We start from the raw sequence: 19,702 nt of genomic DNA, 5'->3' as shown, positions 1-19,702 counted from the left end.
TGCGTGCTTTGTTGGCAAATAAAACTGTTTGCCAGGTTGACCCAGTGGAGGGTCCACCCCCACCTGTCACCATGGATATTATCCGCAAGGCTCTCAGCAAGATGAAGTGTGGCAAAGCTGCAGGCCCCTCGGGCATCATAGCTGAGATGTTGAAGGCTGCAGGTGAGGAGGGCATAGATTTGTTAAGAAAGCTGGCGGAAGTTGTCTTTAGTAGTGGTGTGATCCCCAAGGATTGGCAAGAGAGCTACATCCTGAACCTCTACAAGGGTAAAGGTGATGCCCTCGACCGAGGTAATTATCGAGGCCTTAAGCTCACCGACCAGGTTATGAAGTTACTGGAGCGTGTGTTGGACAGTTTCATCCGTGGTATGGTGGACATTGACTCTATGCAGTTTGGCTTTGTGCCAGGCCGAGGTACAACAGATGCTATCTTCATCCTACGCCAGCTACAGGAGAAGTACATAGCTGCAAACAAGCCACTTTATATCGCGTTTGTCGACTTGGAGAAGGCCTTCGATCGTGTACCAAGGAAAGTCCTCTGGTGGGCACTGAGGAGTCTGGGTGTTGAGGAATGGGCTGTTCGTGTCATTCAGGGTATGTACTCTGATGTAAGAAGCCGTGTACGAGTCAACGGGCAGTACAGCGAGGAGTTCGGAGTTGAAGTTGGAGTTCATCAGGGATCTGTCCTCAGTCCCCTACTTTTCATCCTCGTACTGGAGGCTCTGTCACGCGAGTTCCGCACAGGTGTGCCTTGGGAGCTCCTGTATGCAGACGACCTAGCTGTGACCGCCGATTCACTGGAGGAGTGTGTCACTAAGCTGAAGGCGTGGAAGAATGGTATGGAAGACAAGGGTCTGAGAGTGAACATGAAGAAGACCAAGTTTATGATCTCTGGCTCTGGTCTGGATCTTCTGCGAGACTCCGGTGCTTTTCCGTGCGCGGTCTGTCGGAGTGGTGTTGGGGTAAACTCCATCGAATGTTCCAAGTGCAGACATTGGGTTCACAAGAAGTGCAGTGGCATCATTGGAAGACTGAGCGCCAATCCATCATACGTATGTCCTAGATGCTGTGGCCAGGCAAGGCCAATTGATGGTAGACCAGTCACTCAAGTAGATGTGGATGGTACTCTGCTTGACGTGGAAGCCGGTTTCTGCTATCTTGGCGACATGCTGTGTGCTGGTGGAGGCTGTGAACTTGCCATCATTTCCAGATGTTGTACTGCCTGGGGAAAGTTCAAGAAACTCCTGCCAATTCTGACTTCCAAGCATGTATCCCTCAAGACTCGTGGAAAAGTGTTCAATGCATGTGTCCGTTCTGCCCTACTGCATGGTAGTGAAACGTGGGCGCCTTCTGCTCCAGATTTACAGCGGCTCCGTCGAAATGACATGTCAATGATCCGATGGATCTGTGGCATCAAACCCAATGACGACGTACCCATAGCAGCACTGTACGCAAAGCTGGGGTTACAGGAGGTGACAGAGGCTATTCGTACCAGACGCCTGAGGTGGTATGGCCATGTCATTCGTGCATCCTCATGCATCAACTCGATCTTGAGTATGTCCATACCAAACTCCAAAGGACGTGGGAGACCTAAAAAGACCTGGTTGGAATGTGTCAAGCGGGACTTGAAGGCTTACAACCTTGACAGCTTTGACCCACATGACAGAGAAGCATGGAGACTGGGTGTTAAACAATCTAGCCACCTGCTGCCTACCCTAGTTACTGGGACACCCGCAGCAGTCGACAAATAAACACAGGATATGATGATGAATGATTATGCCCCCAAAGGGAGGCATGTCCGTCCATTCATTAGTTCGTTCGATCGTTCGTCACAACATTAACTTTTTGCATGAAGGCACTTTACTCGTGAACCACTGCATCCAGGACCTTTAAACTTCACATGCTGATAGTACTTATTGAGTACATGACCCCTACTGACTTTGGGGTCACAAGGTCAAAGGTCACCAGGTCAAAGGTCAAGGTGCTGCGGGGGCATTTGTCACCATTAGTGACAGCTCTTGTTCTTTCAGATGCGACGTAATTAATCACTCAGGCCTTAGACCTTTGTGATTATATTACTATGCATCTGAAAATAAGGGTAAATTCATCTTTTTGTGCCAGAAGTATATCTTTCTTGCTTATCAAAATGACATTGTGTATTTCAGGTGTGGATGATGTATTTGTATTTATTAACATATTCCGTCAAGCAGATCATGTTACTGATCCAAGGGAGAGAACTTTATATACCATTAAAACAGCGGGAAAGGCAACGTTCTTTACTTCGTTTACTACAGCAGCAGCCTTTGCTGCAAACATAGCTTCTATGGTAAGGACCTGTTTGATTATACCACTGTAAACAGAAATGATTTTGCTGTTTCTCAGTTAAGAAAATTTGACAAGGACAGTTTATTCTCAAATTTGACTTTCAGAATGACAGTATGTTCATTACATTTTGATATCCTTGAAATTGTCGCTAGCTAAATATAATTTTTTAACATTATTTTTTTAGATCTAGATGCTAACAGTAATATATAGGTAAAAGTTTCAACTGGTGGAAAATGTAAAATCTTGCAGTTACAAACATTTCTAGATTTACATGTATAGTATTCTGACAGTCTGTAATTTTCCCATTTAGGTAAATTTTTTAAAATTTATGAGTTTAAGCTTAACTGTTTGTACTTTTAACCCTTAACCTGCTGACATATCCGTGCAGTCTGATCATGGCCTGCACTGTTTGCCATTCAGTCAGTATCTATTTGGTAAGCACCTCTTTTAACAGTTAATGGTACTTTCCAAATTGAAAGATGGACAAATTCATTATCGAAATTTAGCAGTGTGAGGGTTAAACAGTTAGGGCTATCACTTTTAAATTAGGAACTGGTGTTTTATGTTGACAGGATTGTGTCCCCAGAAGGCTTCAGACTGTGACTTAATTTGACTATTAAATACATAGTATTTATTTGTATATGTATGTGATATTTAAATTTGTATTTATTTCAGATTCCAGCTGTTCATGATTTTGGCTTATTTATGTCACTGATCGTCGCTAACTGTTGGGTCACTGTGATGCTAATTATGCCACCTGTTTTATATATCTGGTACATCTCATTCCGGAAATGTGAGGCTACAATTGCTAGAGCCATGTAAGTATTTTTTAACCAAGTTTCTCAAAATTGAAAACGTAAGTCTTTAGATTGGCAGTGACAGGTGATTTGGCGATTTCAGACCCATTATGTCTGCTCAATAACTTCAGTTTGAGTCAGGATAGTGAAATGAAACTTGGACTGTAACATAAGATCAAAAGGAATTTTCTTTGTGTCTGGTGTTTCAGTTTTGTGGAATGACATAAGTACAGATCCATGATTTAACCAGTTAAAGTTATATTTCATTTATTGTTGTTTTCCATATTGTATACCATTTTGTATGTGATGCACTTAAACACTTATCATGCTGAACACGATTGAGTCTGCCTTTGTGACCAGTGTAGATCATGATCAGACTGCACTGTTCACTATTCAGTCAGTAATCTCTATGTAAGCACCCCTTTTAACAGTTACTGGTACTGTCCAAATTGAAAGCTAGACTAGTTCATTATAGAAATTTAGCAGGGTAAGGGTTAACCCTTGCCCTCAGATGTTGCAAATTTTCATTTAATTACCTTGGTAATGAATAGATATGTCATGTATCTTTGACCATTACCCTGCTAAATTTCGATAATGAACTTGACCATCTTTCAGTTTGAACAGTACCATTAATTGTTTTAAGTGGGTGCTTACCAAAAAGATACTGACTGAATGGCAAACAGTACAGATCATGATCAGACTGCATGGATGTGCAGGCTGATCATGATCTACACTGGTCGCAAAGGCAGAATCAGTTGTGTCCAGCATGTTAAGGGTTAATGACACAGAAAATAATAGTTGATATTTAAAGTGTTATGTTTAGCTTCCTGTCTGTGCTATAATTTTACTTAATTTGATCTGATGTGACAAATGTTATAGTCTGTAACCATGGCAACTCAGGTCAAGCATCTTTACCAAAGGCGGTATTTATGTTCATTATGTTTATACTTCAGTTGTTGTTGTTTACCATCTTGCCTGTGCTGCAATTTGACCTTGCCCTCTGATGTGGCCCATTTTATGGACAGTAACCATGGCAACACAGGTCAAGTGGCTGTACAAAGGGAGGTAACAGTTGATGATGAAGATGATGATGTCCCCATGCTGTCAATGGAAGCTCCACTTTTATATGTTGGTAAGGATATATGGTCACATTTGCCCACTTTATTTTACCTTTGTACAAGATTTAGCTCAAGAAAAATTGGCAGGCTAGAGCTATTTGCAAAGCTTCAGTTGGTAAGTTTTGAGAAGTTGAACCATTTAGTTTTCTTCAGAATTTTGGATATTGAAATTATAATTATTGCATGGAAAATGGTGTGACTAGAAAGTTGAGAGGTCAGATCAATAAGTTATAACCAGATTTGGACCAAACTTTGTCAGAATGATGTATTGGTACCCTAGTTTTGTCCCCCTTTTGAATGAGTTATGGCCCTTTGTTTATTTTTATAATTTACATAGATTTATAAAAGGAGAAACTTTGAAAATCTTCTTATCCGAAACCACAGAGCCTAGGGCTTTGATATTTGGTACGTAGCATCATCTAGTGGTCCTCTACCAAGACGATTCAAATATAGCCCCGCCCCGGGGTTCACATGGTTTATATAGACTTATATAGGGAAAACCTTTGAAAAACCTCTAGTCCAAAACCACAGGGCCTAGGGCTTTGATATTTTGTATGTGATATCATCTAGTGGACTTCTACTAAGATTTGTTCAAATTATCCCCCTAGGGTCAAATGTGGCACCGCTCCGGGGGTCACATGGTTCATATAGACTTCTATAGGGAAAAGCTTTTAAAATTTTCTTGTCTGCAACTTGCAGATTTGGACCACATGTATAGTTTTGAGTGGCAAGATGAGCCTTGACATGAGTTGACCTTGACTTTGACCTAATGACCTACTTTCACATTTCTGTAGCTACAACCTTCAAATTTGGACCACATGCATAGTTTTGTGCACTGATAAGAACTTTGACCTTGACACATTGACCTAGTGACCTACATTAATATTTTTAAAGGTACAGGCTTCAAATTTGGACCACATGCATAGTTCTGTGTTCAGAAATGAAATTTGACCTTGATTTTGACCTAGTGACCTACTTTCACATTTCTCAAGCTACAGCCCTCACATTTGGACCACATGCATAGTTTTGTGTACGGAAATGAACTTTGATCTCGAGATTGACCTAGTGACTTACTTTCACATTTCTGAAACTAAGCTACAGGCATCAAATTTGAACCACATGCATATTTTTGTGTTCTGAATAGAAATTTGACATTGATTTTTACCTAGTACCTACTTCCACATTTCTCAAGCTACAGACTCCAAATTTGAAGTACAAGCATAGTTTTGTATACTGAAATAAACTTTGACCTTGAAATTGATCTAGGGACCTACTATCACATTTCTCAAGCTACAGCTTTCAAATTTGGACCACATGCATGCACAGTGTTGTGTACTGAAATGAAATTTGACCTTGATTTTGACCTTGAGCTAGTCTTGAAATTTGGAATATTCAAAAATGGCTCAATGGTGGATGCCAAGATCACTCTGTGATCTCTTGTTTATTTGTATAATGCGACTCTGTCAGCTGTGAGGTCACGACTTAATACTATTAAAAAGCACATAATTCATCACCTTGACACAAAGAATGATTAAATGCCTTAACATTAAAATGCTGTTAACCTTCCTTTAGGCTGAAATGGCTGTGGATTATGATTGTTTACTATCTACTGCATTGTCCGATATTTTCATGAAATTTTGAAACTTCCAGGTTATTTGAGGTTCAATCTATGCTTAAGCTATAAAATTTACCACTAAAAATAATTATAGTCAGAGTTTTCCTGGACTGTTATTTTCACAAAATAAGCAAAAAAACACTAAATTAGGGAAGGTTAATCATGCAAATATTTCTTATTTTTCAGTGGTAGAAACAAAGGAACAGAGTACTTCTATGATTAAAAAAAGATCTCAGCAATGACCTTAGCAGTCTCTTTAACCAACTTGATTGGTAGTTTTGAATAACTTCTGAAATCTTATGTGTCTGATAGTTGTTATTTTACTATCCATTTAGCAAGTAATTTTAGCATGCATATTTATATGTCCATTCATTTCTTTCTCTTTAGATGATACCGAGGATGAAGAGTTGGTTCATGTTGACCCGGACCCTCTTATGATCCCGGAGGAAGAGACTGTAGAAAAGACAGATGGTCAGATGGGGATCAAACTTCAAGCGTTGCTGTACTATGGATTGGCAAAACCTATAATAAAAGTCAGATGGATAATTCTAGGTAAGATTTAGTTTATTAACCCTTGTCATGCTGGACATGATTGGTTCTACCTTAGCTACCGGTATAGGTCATGATCAGCCTGCACATCCGTGCAGTCTGATCATGATCTGCACTGTTTGCTATCATTTTGGTAAGCATCCCTTTTAATAGTCAATGATACTTTCTGTCCAAATTGTAAGATGGACAGGTTCATCAGAGAAATGTAGCAGGGTAACGGTTTAGATGGAGAACCAATATGACTGTCGGCAATTTGATACTTTCTATGAAAAAATAAGTTTGAATACGTGACAAGTAAGTTTTTATGCCCGCGGTTAACCGTACGAGGTTAACCAAATGGGACCGTTTCATCTAGCATCAATACCCGTGACTAGAATGACTTGAAACTAATGCAGATATAACCTGTGACCATTCCTCATCTTCAGACATTACCAGACCTCAGTTTGACCTTGAACTTGACCTCATTTTGGACTTAGGTTGCTTTGTATTGACAAGGATGCCAGTGGGGGCAGCTCCTTGTTTTAGGCATACAGGTCATCTCCAAAATCAGGAAAAGGTAACAGGTTTTTGCAGAAAATTTCATACATATATTTGTGTATCATATGTTTTCAGGTATATCGTTTGTATTATTCTGTGTGTCAGTGGGTTTGATGACACAGTTAAAGACATCCACAAAACCACCTCAGTTCTTTAGAGAGGACACCAACATGCAGAAACTGCTTGATCTGAAATCCAAATTTAGTGCAATAGATACCGTAGAATGTTACGATTGTTCAGCCATATACAGTGTTGGAAAGGTAAGTAAAACATCTAAACAAGTTTGTTGAGGTCATTTTAGAAAAAGTGTTAAAATGTATTCAAAAAATTACTTTTCAAGCAGAAGCCGAAATAGAATGAAAATGTGAATGTTTGGGATGTGTTAGGAATATTTTGAAGGAACACATTAAGTAATGGTTACCATAGATACATAAATGTAGGTAAAAGGGCCTCCCATATGTCAGTGATTTTCGTATGTATAGATAAATGAATTTATGTTTTCGAGTATACCATACTTATGTATAAAATATATCATTATGGTTTGGTTTTGTTTTTAGTATCTGTAATATGTAAAAAGGTAGGCATTTTTTATTTAAAGTTTCTATATTTACTCTATTATTTTCTTCTCTTTATATTATTTTCTTCACTTGTTTAAATGTATTTTAGCAAAAACAAACGATACCTACATCAGAGGCCCCAACTTTACCTTGGACAGAGCCGACAACTGAACCACAAACTACCACAGTACAACCTGTGACAAGAAAAGTACCATCCACCCATCATCTAACTACAGCAAAACCTCCTAACACAACCACTAGAAAACCTGAGGTGATCACAGGTAGGTGGCATTGTTAAAATAAAAGACAACTTTGTTGAAACTTATTTTGTTTGATGAATTATCTGAAACAGTTCCATGTTGTGAAATAATTTTCAAAATTCATCAAACATTACCAAAGTTATACACATAACTAGCTAGCAAAAATTTGCAGTCATTTTGTTAGCTCGACTATTCTTTTGGACTTTGAAAATCCTGGTTAAAGTTTTGCGTGCAAGTACATACAGCTATTACCAAAAGGCATATAGCTTTGAAACTTATTTATTCTTTTTCTAGGTCAATTACCAACCTCACTGGGTCAAGTTCCATTACTCTTAATATATATTTTGAGCAATTTATGCCCCCTTTTGGACTTAGAAAATTCTGAGCAATTCATTTACAGAACCATAATCATGATAATTGAAATACTTTTTGAAGTAATCTGTAATGAAATGAAAGAATAATATACAGTTGTTGCATAAGATCATGCTCTCGTTAAGTTTATCGGCATTTTACACGCCGATTGAAAATTTTCAAAATGGCGGCGGCTTACAATATTATTGATTGACACTGTGGGATATTAACGCTGAAGTTTGACAGACGAGTAGGCGGGGTTGACTATGGATTTATCGATAATTTAATCTAGAATATGCATCAAGTTTTACAACTTTAAGTAAACAGATAATAACTCGCTGAAAAACTCGGCGATTCGGATTTCGCCCAGAGGCGATAATTAGGCGAAGTGGCAGACTTTAAAGCGACGATATCGCTCAAATCGCCTTGTAGGATGATCCCTGCCCAAAACTAATGCAGATATTGAATTGAAACTTAACATGTTTCTTCGGGGTTATAAAACTAGTTGATAGCATCAAGTCCCATAACTCTGATATGCATTTTGTCAAATTATGTCCCCTTTTGAACTTAAAACTCTTTTGATATTTAACATTTTGGGTAATAATTTCCTGCTTCTGTGACAATATTTCGAATAGTCGAGCTTGGCTGTCTTACGGACAGCTCTTGTTTCCATGGTAATAGAACAAAGGCAGTGGCTAGGTAGCCGGTTCCGGCTACCTAGACCAAAGGTCTAGGTAGCCGGTTCTATTATATATGTACATATCATATATGAACACAGAAGTCAAGGTATCCGGCTTTAATAAACTTTATTATAAAGGATCATTATATAAGTTAAATAAATTACAATTTTGTGACTTATTATTTACTAAAAATATGTGATTTACTTGTTATTTCGCCGTATTTACGCACTCGTATGATAACGGCCGATATTATGATATGTTATCATTAAATGAACAAAGTGTCGTTATCGTCGTCGCGTGTTTTAAATGGCAATGTTTATTAATTAAAAGTAAACTTTTTAATAAATTTTTGTAGTTTGTTGTAAAATTGAAAAAAATAAAATTTAAAAAAATTTATAGATGATTTCAATTGCCGGCGATCCTTTAGAATTTAGTCTTTTGATATGTACATGTAATTATACATTTCACATTTATCACGCTACCTTAGAATAAATGTTCAAACAAACAATTAGAACCAATCAAGATCATTGACTTATAGACAAATCGGCGAAGAAATTAATAAGTAATTAGTTAATTAATTAAAGACGCACATAGAAGTGCGAAAGAGATGATTACTTAAAATTTTCACTTAAAAAAGGCATAGGAAATGATAAAACGCCATTATGTTCAGTAGAGCCGCATCATTTTATGTACAATGATACTCTTTGTTTTATCTTTTCTTAACTGTTTGTTTTGTTTTCTTTAAAGATTGAATCAGTGTATCTTGAATATGTATTGAGTACATTCTAACGTAACAAAATTTCCGCCGATATGATATAAGTGCGTAAATACGGCAAATTAACAGGTATTTAACACAAATAATAAACAATAAATCACAAGAAATGTATTTTATTTAACTAATATAATGATCCTTATAACCCTTTATAGATACAGTTTATTAAAGCCGGCTACCTTTACTTACATGTTTCATATACGATATGTATATAGAGCCGGCTATGTAGACTAAAGGTCTAGGTAGCCGGAACCGGCTACCTAGCCACTGCCTAGAACAAAATGATGTTTTGATTTTTTTTAGCTCACCTGAACCAATGGTTCAGGGGGAGTTATTACAATAGATGGATGGTCTTGCTTCTAGCATCAAAATTTTTACATCTTACATCTTTGAAGTTGATGGCTAGAATTACACCAGATATGGTTGCTAGCATCATGGCTCTCTCAAGTTTATAAAAATGGCTTTGCTTGACTGCTCTTAGGAGCCGCCTTAATTTGGAATAAAAACTATAAATATTTTTTTTCATGAACCACTTAATGAATATTTATCAGACATGGTCAAAAGCAAGGTCAAGGTTAGATGAGCAACTTAGGGCCTCCATGGTCTGCTTGTTTTGATTTTATGGTTGTAAAGTTCCAGAATATGAAATTCCAGTGATAAAAAAATTTCAGTTAATGGTAAAATCATAAACCGTGTGTGCTCAAGAATTAGATATATTTTCAAAGAAACAGCACAACTTTGTGTTGTTGAAATTAAATAGTGTTACAGTAACTGCTTACTACGTTTTACAGGTTTTTCTAGGAAATGCTATCAAGTTTTCCCCACTGACCTTAAAATTTGAAGTTTACCATTTTTAATAACCTTATTTCTTAGCTCACCTGTCACATAGTGACAAGGTGAGCTTTTGTGATCACCCTTCGTCCGTCGTGTGTGTGTGCGTGCGTCCGTCAGCAATTTCTTGTCTGCACGATAGTGGTTTCATTTATGATTTTATTTTAACCAAACTTGCACACAACTTGTATCACCATAAGATCTCGGTTCCTTTCTTGAACTGGCCAGATCCCATTATGGGTTCCAGAGTTATGGCCCCTGAAGGGCCAAAATTAGCTATTTTGACCTTGTCTGCACAATAGCAGCTTTATTTGTGATTTGATTTTTACCAAACTGGCACACAACTTGTATCACCATAAGATCTTGGTTCCTTTCTTGAACTGGCCAGATTCCATTATGGGTTCCAGAGTTATGGCCCCTGAAAGTACCAGAATTAGCTATTTGCCCTTGTCTGCACAATAGCAGCTTCATTTATGAGTTGAATTTAATCAAACTTGCACAAAACTTTGTTGCCATAAGATCTCAGTTCCTTTGTTGAACCGCCAGATCCCCTAATGGGTTCCAGAGTTTATGGCCCCTGAAAGGGCCAAAATTAGCTATTTTGACCTTGTCTGCACAATTAGCAACTTCATTTATGATTTGATTTTAACCAAACTGCACACAACTTGTATCACCACAAGATCTTGGTTCCTTTCTTAAACTGGCCAGATTCCATCATGGGTTCCAAGTTATGGCCCCTTAAATGTCCAAAAATTGGCTATTTTGGCTTTTGCAGCCATATAGAGACTTCATTTATGGTTTTTATTTTATACAAACTTCCAAAATATCTTCAACAACAATAAATCTTGGATTCCATGACAAATCAGATCCAATCGTAGTTTCCAGAGTTATTTTATATCTGATTACCTCCCCTGATTGTAGTCAAAATGGATTTATATCAGTAAGTACTTAAGGACTTATTTGAAATTTCATTATTGTCATTAGTTGGACCTAGCCAATCAGGGTAGATAACTATGGACTGATTTTATGTCAAATTACCTCCCTTTATTTCAAGTTAAAATGGGTATTTCTCCGTAACTAATGAAGATACTGATCTGAAATTTCATTTATGTCAACAGATTTATTTGGCAGAGCCTTCTTTTGTTAACTTGTAAACAATAATTTTCTTTTGAATTACTTCCCTTTTACGTTACTATAAATAGCCTATTTTTAGTAACTTTTTAGCTCACCAGTCACAAAGTGACAAGGTGAGCTTTTGTGATCGCGCAGCGTCCGTCGTCCGTGCGTCCGTGCGTCCATGCGTCCGTCCGTAAACTTTTCCTTGTGACATCTCTAGAGGTCACAGTTTTCATGGGAACTTTATGAAAGTTGGTCAGAATGTTCATCTTGGTAAATTCTAGGTCAAGTTCGAAACTGGGTCACGTGCCTTCAAAAACTAGGTCAGTAGGTCTAAAAATAGAAAAACCTTGTGACCTCTCTAGAGGCCATATTTTTCGCAAGATCTTCATGAAAATTGGTCAGAATGTTCACTTTGATGATATCTAGGTCAAGTTCGAAACTGGGTCACGTGCCATCAAAAACTAGGTCAGTAGGTCTAAAAATAGAAAAACCTTGTGACCTCTCTAGAGGCTATATATTTCAAAAGATCTTCATGAAAATTGGTCAGAACATTCAACTTGATGATATCTAGGTCAAGTTCGAAACTGGGTCACGTGCCTTCAAAAACTAGGTCAGTAGGTCAAATAATAGAAAAACCTTGTGACCTCTCTAAAGGCCATATTTTTCATGGGATCTGTATGAAAGTTGGTCTGAAAGTTCATCTTGATGATATCTAGGTCAAGTTCGAAACTGGGTCACGTGCCATCAAAAACTAGGTCAGCAGGTCAAATAATAAAAAAACCTTGTGACCTCTCTAGAGGCCATACTTTTCATGGGATCTGTATGAAAGTTGGTCTGAAAGTTCATCTTGATGATATCTAGTTCAAGTTCGAAACTGGGTCACGTGCCTTCAAAAACTAGGTCAGTAGGTCAAATAATAGAAAAACCTTGTGACCTCTCTAAAGGCCATATTTTTCATGGGATCTGTATGAAAATTTGTCTGAATGTTCATCTTGATGATGTCTAGGTCAGGTTAGAAAGTGGGTCACGTGCGGTCAAAAACTAGGTCAGTAGGTCTAAAAATAGAAAAACCTTGTGACTTCTGTAGAGGCCATACTTGTGAATGGATCTTCATAAAAATTAATCAGAATGTTCATCTTGATGATATCTAGGTCAAGTTCGAAAGTGGGTCACGTCTCCTCAAGAAGTAGGTCAGTAGGTCAAATAATGAAAAAACCTTGTGACCTCTCTAGAGGTCATATTTTTCATGGGATCTGTATGAAAATTGGTCTGAATGTTTATCTTGATGATATATAGGTCAAGTTTGAAACTGGGTCAACTGCGATCTAAAACTAGGTCAGTAGGTCTTAAAATAGAAAAACCTTGTGACCTCTCTAGAGGCCATACCCTTGAATGGATCTTCATGAAAATTGGTCAGAATGTTCACCTTGATGATATCTAGTTCAAGTTTGAAACTGGGTCACGTGCCGTCAAAAACTAGGTCAGCAGGTCAAATAATAAAAAAACCTTGTGACCTCTCTAGAGGCCATACTTTTCATGGGATCTGTATGAAAGTTGGTCTGAATGTTCATCTTGATGATATCTAGTTCAGATTTGAAACTGGGTCAACTGCATTCAAAAACTAGGTCAGTAGGTCTAAAATTAGAAAAATCTTTTGACCTCTCTAGAGGCCATATTTTTCAATGGATCTTCATGAAAACTGGTCAGAATTTTTATCTTGATGATATCCAGGTCAAGTTCAAAACTGGGTCACATGAGCTCAAAAACTAGGTCACTATGTCAAATAATAGAAAAAACGACGTCATACTCAAAACTGGGTCATGTGGGAAAAGGTGAGCGATTCAGGACCATCATGGTCCTCTTGTTTATTATTGGCCGTAGGGAAAAACCGAGACCACTTTTCTGTGGTACAACATGGATGGTACCTCCAATTTTTAGGTGTATTTTAACATATCTGTACCTTGTAAGAATTTTGTTTTTCTTTTTGGTTAAATTTCTTTCATTTGTTGTTCCTGTCCTTTGGACTTAGATATTTTTTCTGAAGACCTTCTTGTCCTCAAGTGCAATGATAACAGGTGAGCGATATAGGGCCATCATGGCCCTCTTGTTTAAATTCAGCTTGTCTGTAGTAAACATTTAAAAGTTGATGAGTAATATCATTATACATATTGTTTTTGCCCTGTCTGTCCGTCTGTATGTCACACTTCATTTCTGATCAATAACTGGAGAACCATTTGACATAGAATCTTCAAACTTCATAGGGTGGCAGGGCGTATGGAGTGGATGGGGGTCACTCCATCAAAGGTCAAGGTCACAGGGGACTGAACAAGGAAAACCATTTCTGATCAGTAACTTGAGAAGCACTTTACCCAAAATGTTGAAACTTAATAGGATGATTGGTTATGCAAAGGAGATGATCCCTATCGATTTTAGGTTCACTGTATTAAAGGTCAAGGTAACAGGGGTCTGAACATTGAAAACCATTTCCAGTCATTAACTTTAGAACCACTTGACCCAAAATGTTGAAACTTCATAGAATGATTAGTCATGCAGAGTAGATGAAACCTATTGATTTTGGGGTCACTCTATTAAAGGTCAGGGTCACAGGGGCCTTAACATGGAGACCCATTTCCGGTCAGTAACTTGAGAACCACCTGACCCGGAATTTTGAAACTTCATAGTATGATTGGTCATGCAGAGGAGATGACCCCTATCAATTTTAGGATCACTCTATTAAAGGTCAAGGTCACAGGGGCCTGAACATGGAAAACCATTTCCAGTCAGTAACTTGAGAACCACTTGACTATTGATTTTGGGGTCATTTGATCAAAGGTCAAGGTCAAATAGGCCTGAACATGGAAAACAATTCCCCGTCAGTAACTTGAGAACCACTTGACCCAGAATGTTGAACATTCATAGGATGATTGGTCATGCAGAGGAGATTACCCCTATCTTTTTTGGGGTCAATCTGTTAAAGGTCAAGGTCACAGGGGCCTGAACATGGTAAACCACTTCCAGTCAGTAACTTGAGAACCATTTGACACAGAATGTTGAAACTTCATAGAATGATTGGACATGCAGAATAGATGGCCCCTATTGATTTTGGGTCAAGGATTGCAGCAGATAGAAAATGGAAACTCATTTCAGGTATATAACTTGAGAACAATTTGACCTAGAACCTTTAAACTTCATAGGGGGATAGGAATTACAGAGTAGGTGACCCCTATTGTTTTTTGGGGTCACTCCTTCAAAGGTCAAGGTCACAGGGAGCTGAACATAGAAAACTCTGTCCAATCAGTAACTTGAGAACCACTTGATCCAGAATGTTGAAACTTAATAGGATAATCTGACATGCAGAGTATATGACCCCATATAATTTTGGGGTCACTTGATCAAAGGTCAAGGCTACAGGAGCCTGAACATGGGTATCCAATTCATAACTTGAGATTCACTAGGCCCAGAATGATGAAACTTAATGGGATGAATCGACATGCCAAGTATGTGATCCCTATTTCAGCCAACCATCAGTGTCTCTTTGACTCGCTATCCCCTATTAACTTCTTGCATGTATGACTATGCATTAGGGAGACATGTGCTTTTTAACAAAAGCATTGTCTAGTTTTGATATCTGTTAATATAAATAAAAGAGAAGTTTATTTTTATGCTCCCGACGGTGGGCATATTAAAATCGCACTCTCCGTGTGTGCGTCCGTGCGTCTGGTAAAGTCTTGTCCGGGCTGTAACTCTTCCATCCATAAAGGGATTTTGAAATAACTTGGCATAAATGTTCACCATAATAAGATGAAGTGTCGTGCGCAAGACCCAGACCCCTAGCTCCAAGGTCAAGGTCACACTTAGAGGCCAAAGGTTAAAATGGTCTGTTTCGTGTCCGGTCCATAACTCTGCCATTCATTAAGGGATTTTGAAATTACTTGGTATAAATGTTCCCTATAATGAGATGAGGTGTCATGTGCAAAACCCAGACCCCTAGCTCCAAGGTCGAGGTCACGCTTAGAAGTCAAAGGTGTTTCTTGTCTGGTCCATAACTCTGCCATTTATCAAGGGATTTGAAAATAATTTGACACAAATGTTAACCATATGGAGAAGATGTATCACACTTATGACCGAGGCCTCTTAGATCAAGGTCACAAAATGATATGTGATTTTTTGCGAATACAATTGTGGCATTCTTGGGCCTACTTCGGGGGCATTTGTCACCAATAGTGACAGCTCTTGTTTGCTCTTAGGCCTTAGGTCAGTGCAAACATATTTACAAAACAACAAAATACAAAGAGTAAAAGTCATGGTAAAGAAACAGAGATAGAGAAATATTCTGTTTTTGGTACCATCAGCCTAACACTACTGTGAAATCATTAATATTCGTGGGGGACTAATTTTCGTGGATTTCGTGGTTGAGTCAAACCACGAAATTTAATCCCTACGAACAAGTAAAATTCCCATTCATTTTATGTTCAAAAGATGAAATCCACGAATTCATATCCCCACGAAATTGCCGGTTTGAACAAAACCACAAAATTTCATGCCCACGAAATTAAATGATTTCACAGTATGCAGTACTGTTTCCAGTTATCCTACCAAACCTTAGGAGAAGGTTAGGATTACACCAAAAATCCTACCTTTCCATAGTCTTTAATGCAGTCTGATTTCTTGTTCTTATAGCAAAACCAACAGACCATCAGCCATGGAAAACAATACCTCCAGAGCCCAGTTATCCCACAAAACCAAAAGAAGAGGCCAAGATCACACCAAAATCTCTTCCTGAGGACTTCGATGTTTGTAAGAACAGGGACTGCAGTCACCCAAAGGAGCGGCCCTTGCTGGAATCAGGGGCCACAGTGTATGTTGTACTGGGTGTGAAAAATTTTCATTGGTCGGCGACAGATGTAGAGCATGTCATGTCAAGTAATGTGGTACGGTTTATTATTACTTTGAATTTGCAAGGTGCATACATATAAGATGTGCTACTGTGAAGTAATTAATATTTATGGGGGGCTAATTTTTATGTTTTTCATAGTTTGGTCAGTCCACAAAAATAGATCCAAACTAAAGTATAAAATTCTCATTATTTTACCTTTAAAATCAGTAATAAATTCAAGTCGCCACAAAATAGTTGTTTTTTTTGGACAAAAAACACAAAATTGTTTGCCAGTGAAGCTTAATGATTTCAGAGTATTTGCTTTGTATGGTAGATACATAGGATTTATTTGCCAGCTCTCTTAGCTTAGTAGGGAGAGGGCAGATTTACGGATCTCGGGGTTGTGAGTTACAGCCCTGGGCAAGGCATATGTTCTCCGTGACAATTTTATAAAAGACGTGTAAGAAATCATTTGTCCTCCACCTCTGATTCATGTGGGGAAGTTGGCAGTTACTTGCTGAGAACAGGTTTGTACTGGTACAGAATCCAGGAACACTGGTTAGGTTAACTGCCCGCCATTACATAACTGAAATACTGTTGAAAAATGGCGTTAAACCAAAACAAAACAAACATAGGATTTATTCAGTAATTGTTCAGTTACTAGCCATATTTCTCGTGTTTTATAACATGATGCGGGGGCCTCCGTGGCCGAGTGGTTAAAGTCGCTGACTTCAAATCACTTGCCCCTCACCGATGTGGGTTCAAGCCTCACTCGGGGCGTTGAATTCTTTAAGTGAGGAAGCCATCCAGCTGGCTTACGGAAGGTCGGTGGTTCTACCCAGTTGCCCGTTTGTGATGAAATAATGCACAGAGGGGCACCTGGGGTCTTCCTCCACCATTAAAGCTGGAAAGTCGCCATATGACCTATCATGTGTTGGTGCGACATTGAATCCAACCAAAAAAAAAAAAAAATAACATGATGCAGTTTTGATGTTTACGAATGTTTTGAATTTGTGGATAAATCATCCAAACTACATTACAAGCAAGTAGTACTATCTTACCTATTCTGAGAGACCTTCTTTTAAAAAATACTACCTCTTTTTTTAAATTTCAGACAGTTTTTCCGAGTTTTTGCCATGCGGAAAAACTTGTCTTACCATTGGGTAAACAAACCGCTTCTGAAATTTTTATAACAAATGCGTAAATTCAATGCACTATAATGAAATAGACTAAAAAGAAAACATTTGTTTTATTCTATTTTTTCTATTAACTGAAAATACAGAAACAAGAAAAAAAACATCACTAGTTTAAGGAAATGAGGAAATATCGGGCCCTGGCAGCGTTTTACTTTAACAGGCAGAGCCTCATTACCACCTAAACAGTTACGCTTGAGCAAGGTATTTCCATATTCACTTTCAACCACTGGAAGATTCTTATATATTTATTCCCTGATTATCCCATTATACACTGGTTTGACTATAAAGTAAAAACACAACACCATTTATTACAGGGACAGGGGGAATTTGACAGCATTTTTCATCACTGTTAAACTTAAAACACGGGAGTAGGGGAAAGGGCAAAGCGTTTTGGGAACGTGTAAACAGATACCACAAAAACCCTGGTCAGGAATGGCAGGCCCGGGTTTTTACCCATGGTAATATGATTGACATAAGGAGCTCCCCAAGAAAAACCAATAATGCATGTGCAACCACATGGACCCGGACCACCTGTGCATCTAGGCAGTATGGTCAATCCATGCTGTTAAATTTAAAAGCATTGCTATTGGAAGCTTTAGTAAACAGCAGGATCCAGCCCAGACGCGTAGCACAGGCGGGTCTGATCCAGCTGTTCAAATGCACTATTTTTTTCTCGGTGGGGCTCAATTATATTGTTCATGTATTTTTCTCAGAATCAGATCAGGGCCTCCGGATATTAAGCCATTGTTGCCTAATAAGACCAACTCATAGAAGGGTTATAAGGTATTACAGTTGGATGGAATACTTGAATACTTGAAGTGGACTGAAGTTAGTCTTAATCACAAATTAACTCGAGTGATACATGTTAATTTATATGATTTCAAGCTGTCTTCGAATAGAAAAAATAATCCTTAAAATTGTTTGAGTTTTTCAATATTAAAACCTCTATGAAAAAATCAAACCAAACAACATTACACATCAAATTTATTGAAAAATGGGCAAAAAATCTATTTCGATTAATGCCATATACAGTCGGGAAATGTTGCTGAAAACGTACAAGAATGCAGAATTTCCCTAAAGTGAGCATATATACAACATCGCAACCAGCCCATGCTCTGGGTGGCCTCACAACCATGGCACTGCTAACTCGGTCGCTTTTGCTTTTGAATCATAAGTACTAATTTTTGTACTCAGTAATTTCACATTTGTTTAAAAACTGTTTTTTGGGACCAAATTAAAAAGGGTTGATTTTATTCGATGTTTCTTTTAGAATTCAAATCAGTATCCTTTTAGGGGAAGTTTTTACTTACTTGTGGAGAGTTTTGCACAAATCGAAATCAAAGAAAATTGTTTACAAAACTGCAGTAAAAAAGTTTAAAATGTTAAAACCAAAATTTTTTTATCATTTTCTTTCAAAATTTTTAAGCTTACGCCTTCTTTTCAGGGGAAAATTTAATGCCGGTTATAATGAAAATTTGGGTTTAGAATCTTAAAAATTTAAAATTTTTCATGTCTGCTTAAAATTTTTTGTACCCCATTAACCAGGGGGAAAACACAACTTTTGAATCAAAGGTTGCAAGTTTTTCCTGGGCATGGGAATGTTTTTTTAGAGAAAATTTAAAGAGGGGTTTTCCCACCTATCATTCCTCACCACGGGGGGAAATTGTCAGTTATTTTAAAAAAACAATTTTTGGGTTTGTGCGATTCCCGGGGGAAACTGATTAATTTACTGGTTACAGTTTACATTACTGAAAATACGTTTAAAAATATCTTAACCAAAATCGGGCAAAAAGAAGCTGCGAAATTTCATAGGAAATGAATTTCTTAGTTCTGTCAGCTTTTCTTAACAAATTACATTTTTATCTTAAAAGTTTGAAGCAAGAATTCATACCCCACGGGAAAACGTTTTTTTAAAAAAAAGAAACCCCCAAAAATCTGACCAGAAAATAAAAAATTTCATATATTTTACAATAACATATTACATTTTGCAGATTTAAATAGCACCCTTTTGTGCCCAAAAACGTTCAAAAGGCACTTTATGATAAAGGAGGGGCTACTCATTCACCCAAAACACTCTCGTTAGAAAGACCAGAGTATCTTAAACCCAAAAGACAGATAA

At 37.8% G+C, this 19,702-nt stretch overlaps 1 protein-coding gene across 1 annotated transcript in view; it reads left to right on the top strand.

Moving 5' to 3' along the window:
- The window catches only part of LOC123527597 (protein dispatched homolog 3-like), a 46,717-nt gene that overhangs the window by 17,813 nt on the left and 9,202 nt on the right, over positions 1-19,702 (top strand). The window contains exons 7-14 of the mRNA XM_053522627.1: positions 2,166-2,326; positions 3,001-3,143; positions 4,076-4,254; positions 6,243-6,407; positions 7,017-7,201; positions 7,608-7,779; positions 16,192-16,473; positions 17,744-17,784. Of these exons, the coding sequence (XP_053378602.1) occupies positions 2,166-2,326; positions 3,001-3,143; positions 4,076-4,254; positions 6,243-6,407; positions 7,017-7,201; positions 7,608-7,779; positions 16,192-16,473; positions 17,744-17,784 (1,328 nt within the window). The remainder of the gene's footprint in view (positions 1-2,165; positions 2,327-3,000; positions 3,144-4,075; positions 4,255-6,242; positions 6,408-7,016; positions 7,202-7,607; positions 7,780-16,191; positions 16,474-17,743; positions 17,785-19,702) is intronic.

This window comes from Mercenaria mercenaria, chromosome 14, assembly GCF_021730395.1.
Source record: "Mercenaria mercenaria strain notata chromosome 14, MADL_Memer_1, whole genome shotgun sequence".
NCBI classification, from domain to species: domain Eukaryota; kingdom Metazoa; phylum Mollusca; class Bivalvia; order Venerida; family Veneridae; genus Mercenaria; species Mercenaria mercenaria.
The sequence above is the reverse complement of the archived record's forward strand: the minus strand, read 5'-3'. Positions and strand labels throughout refer to the sequence as shown.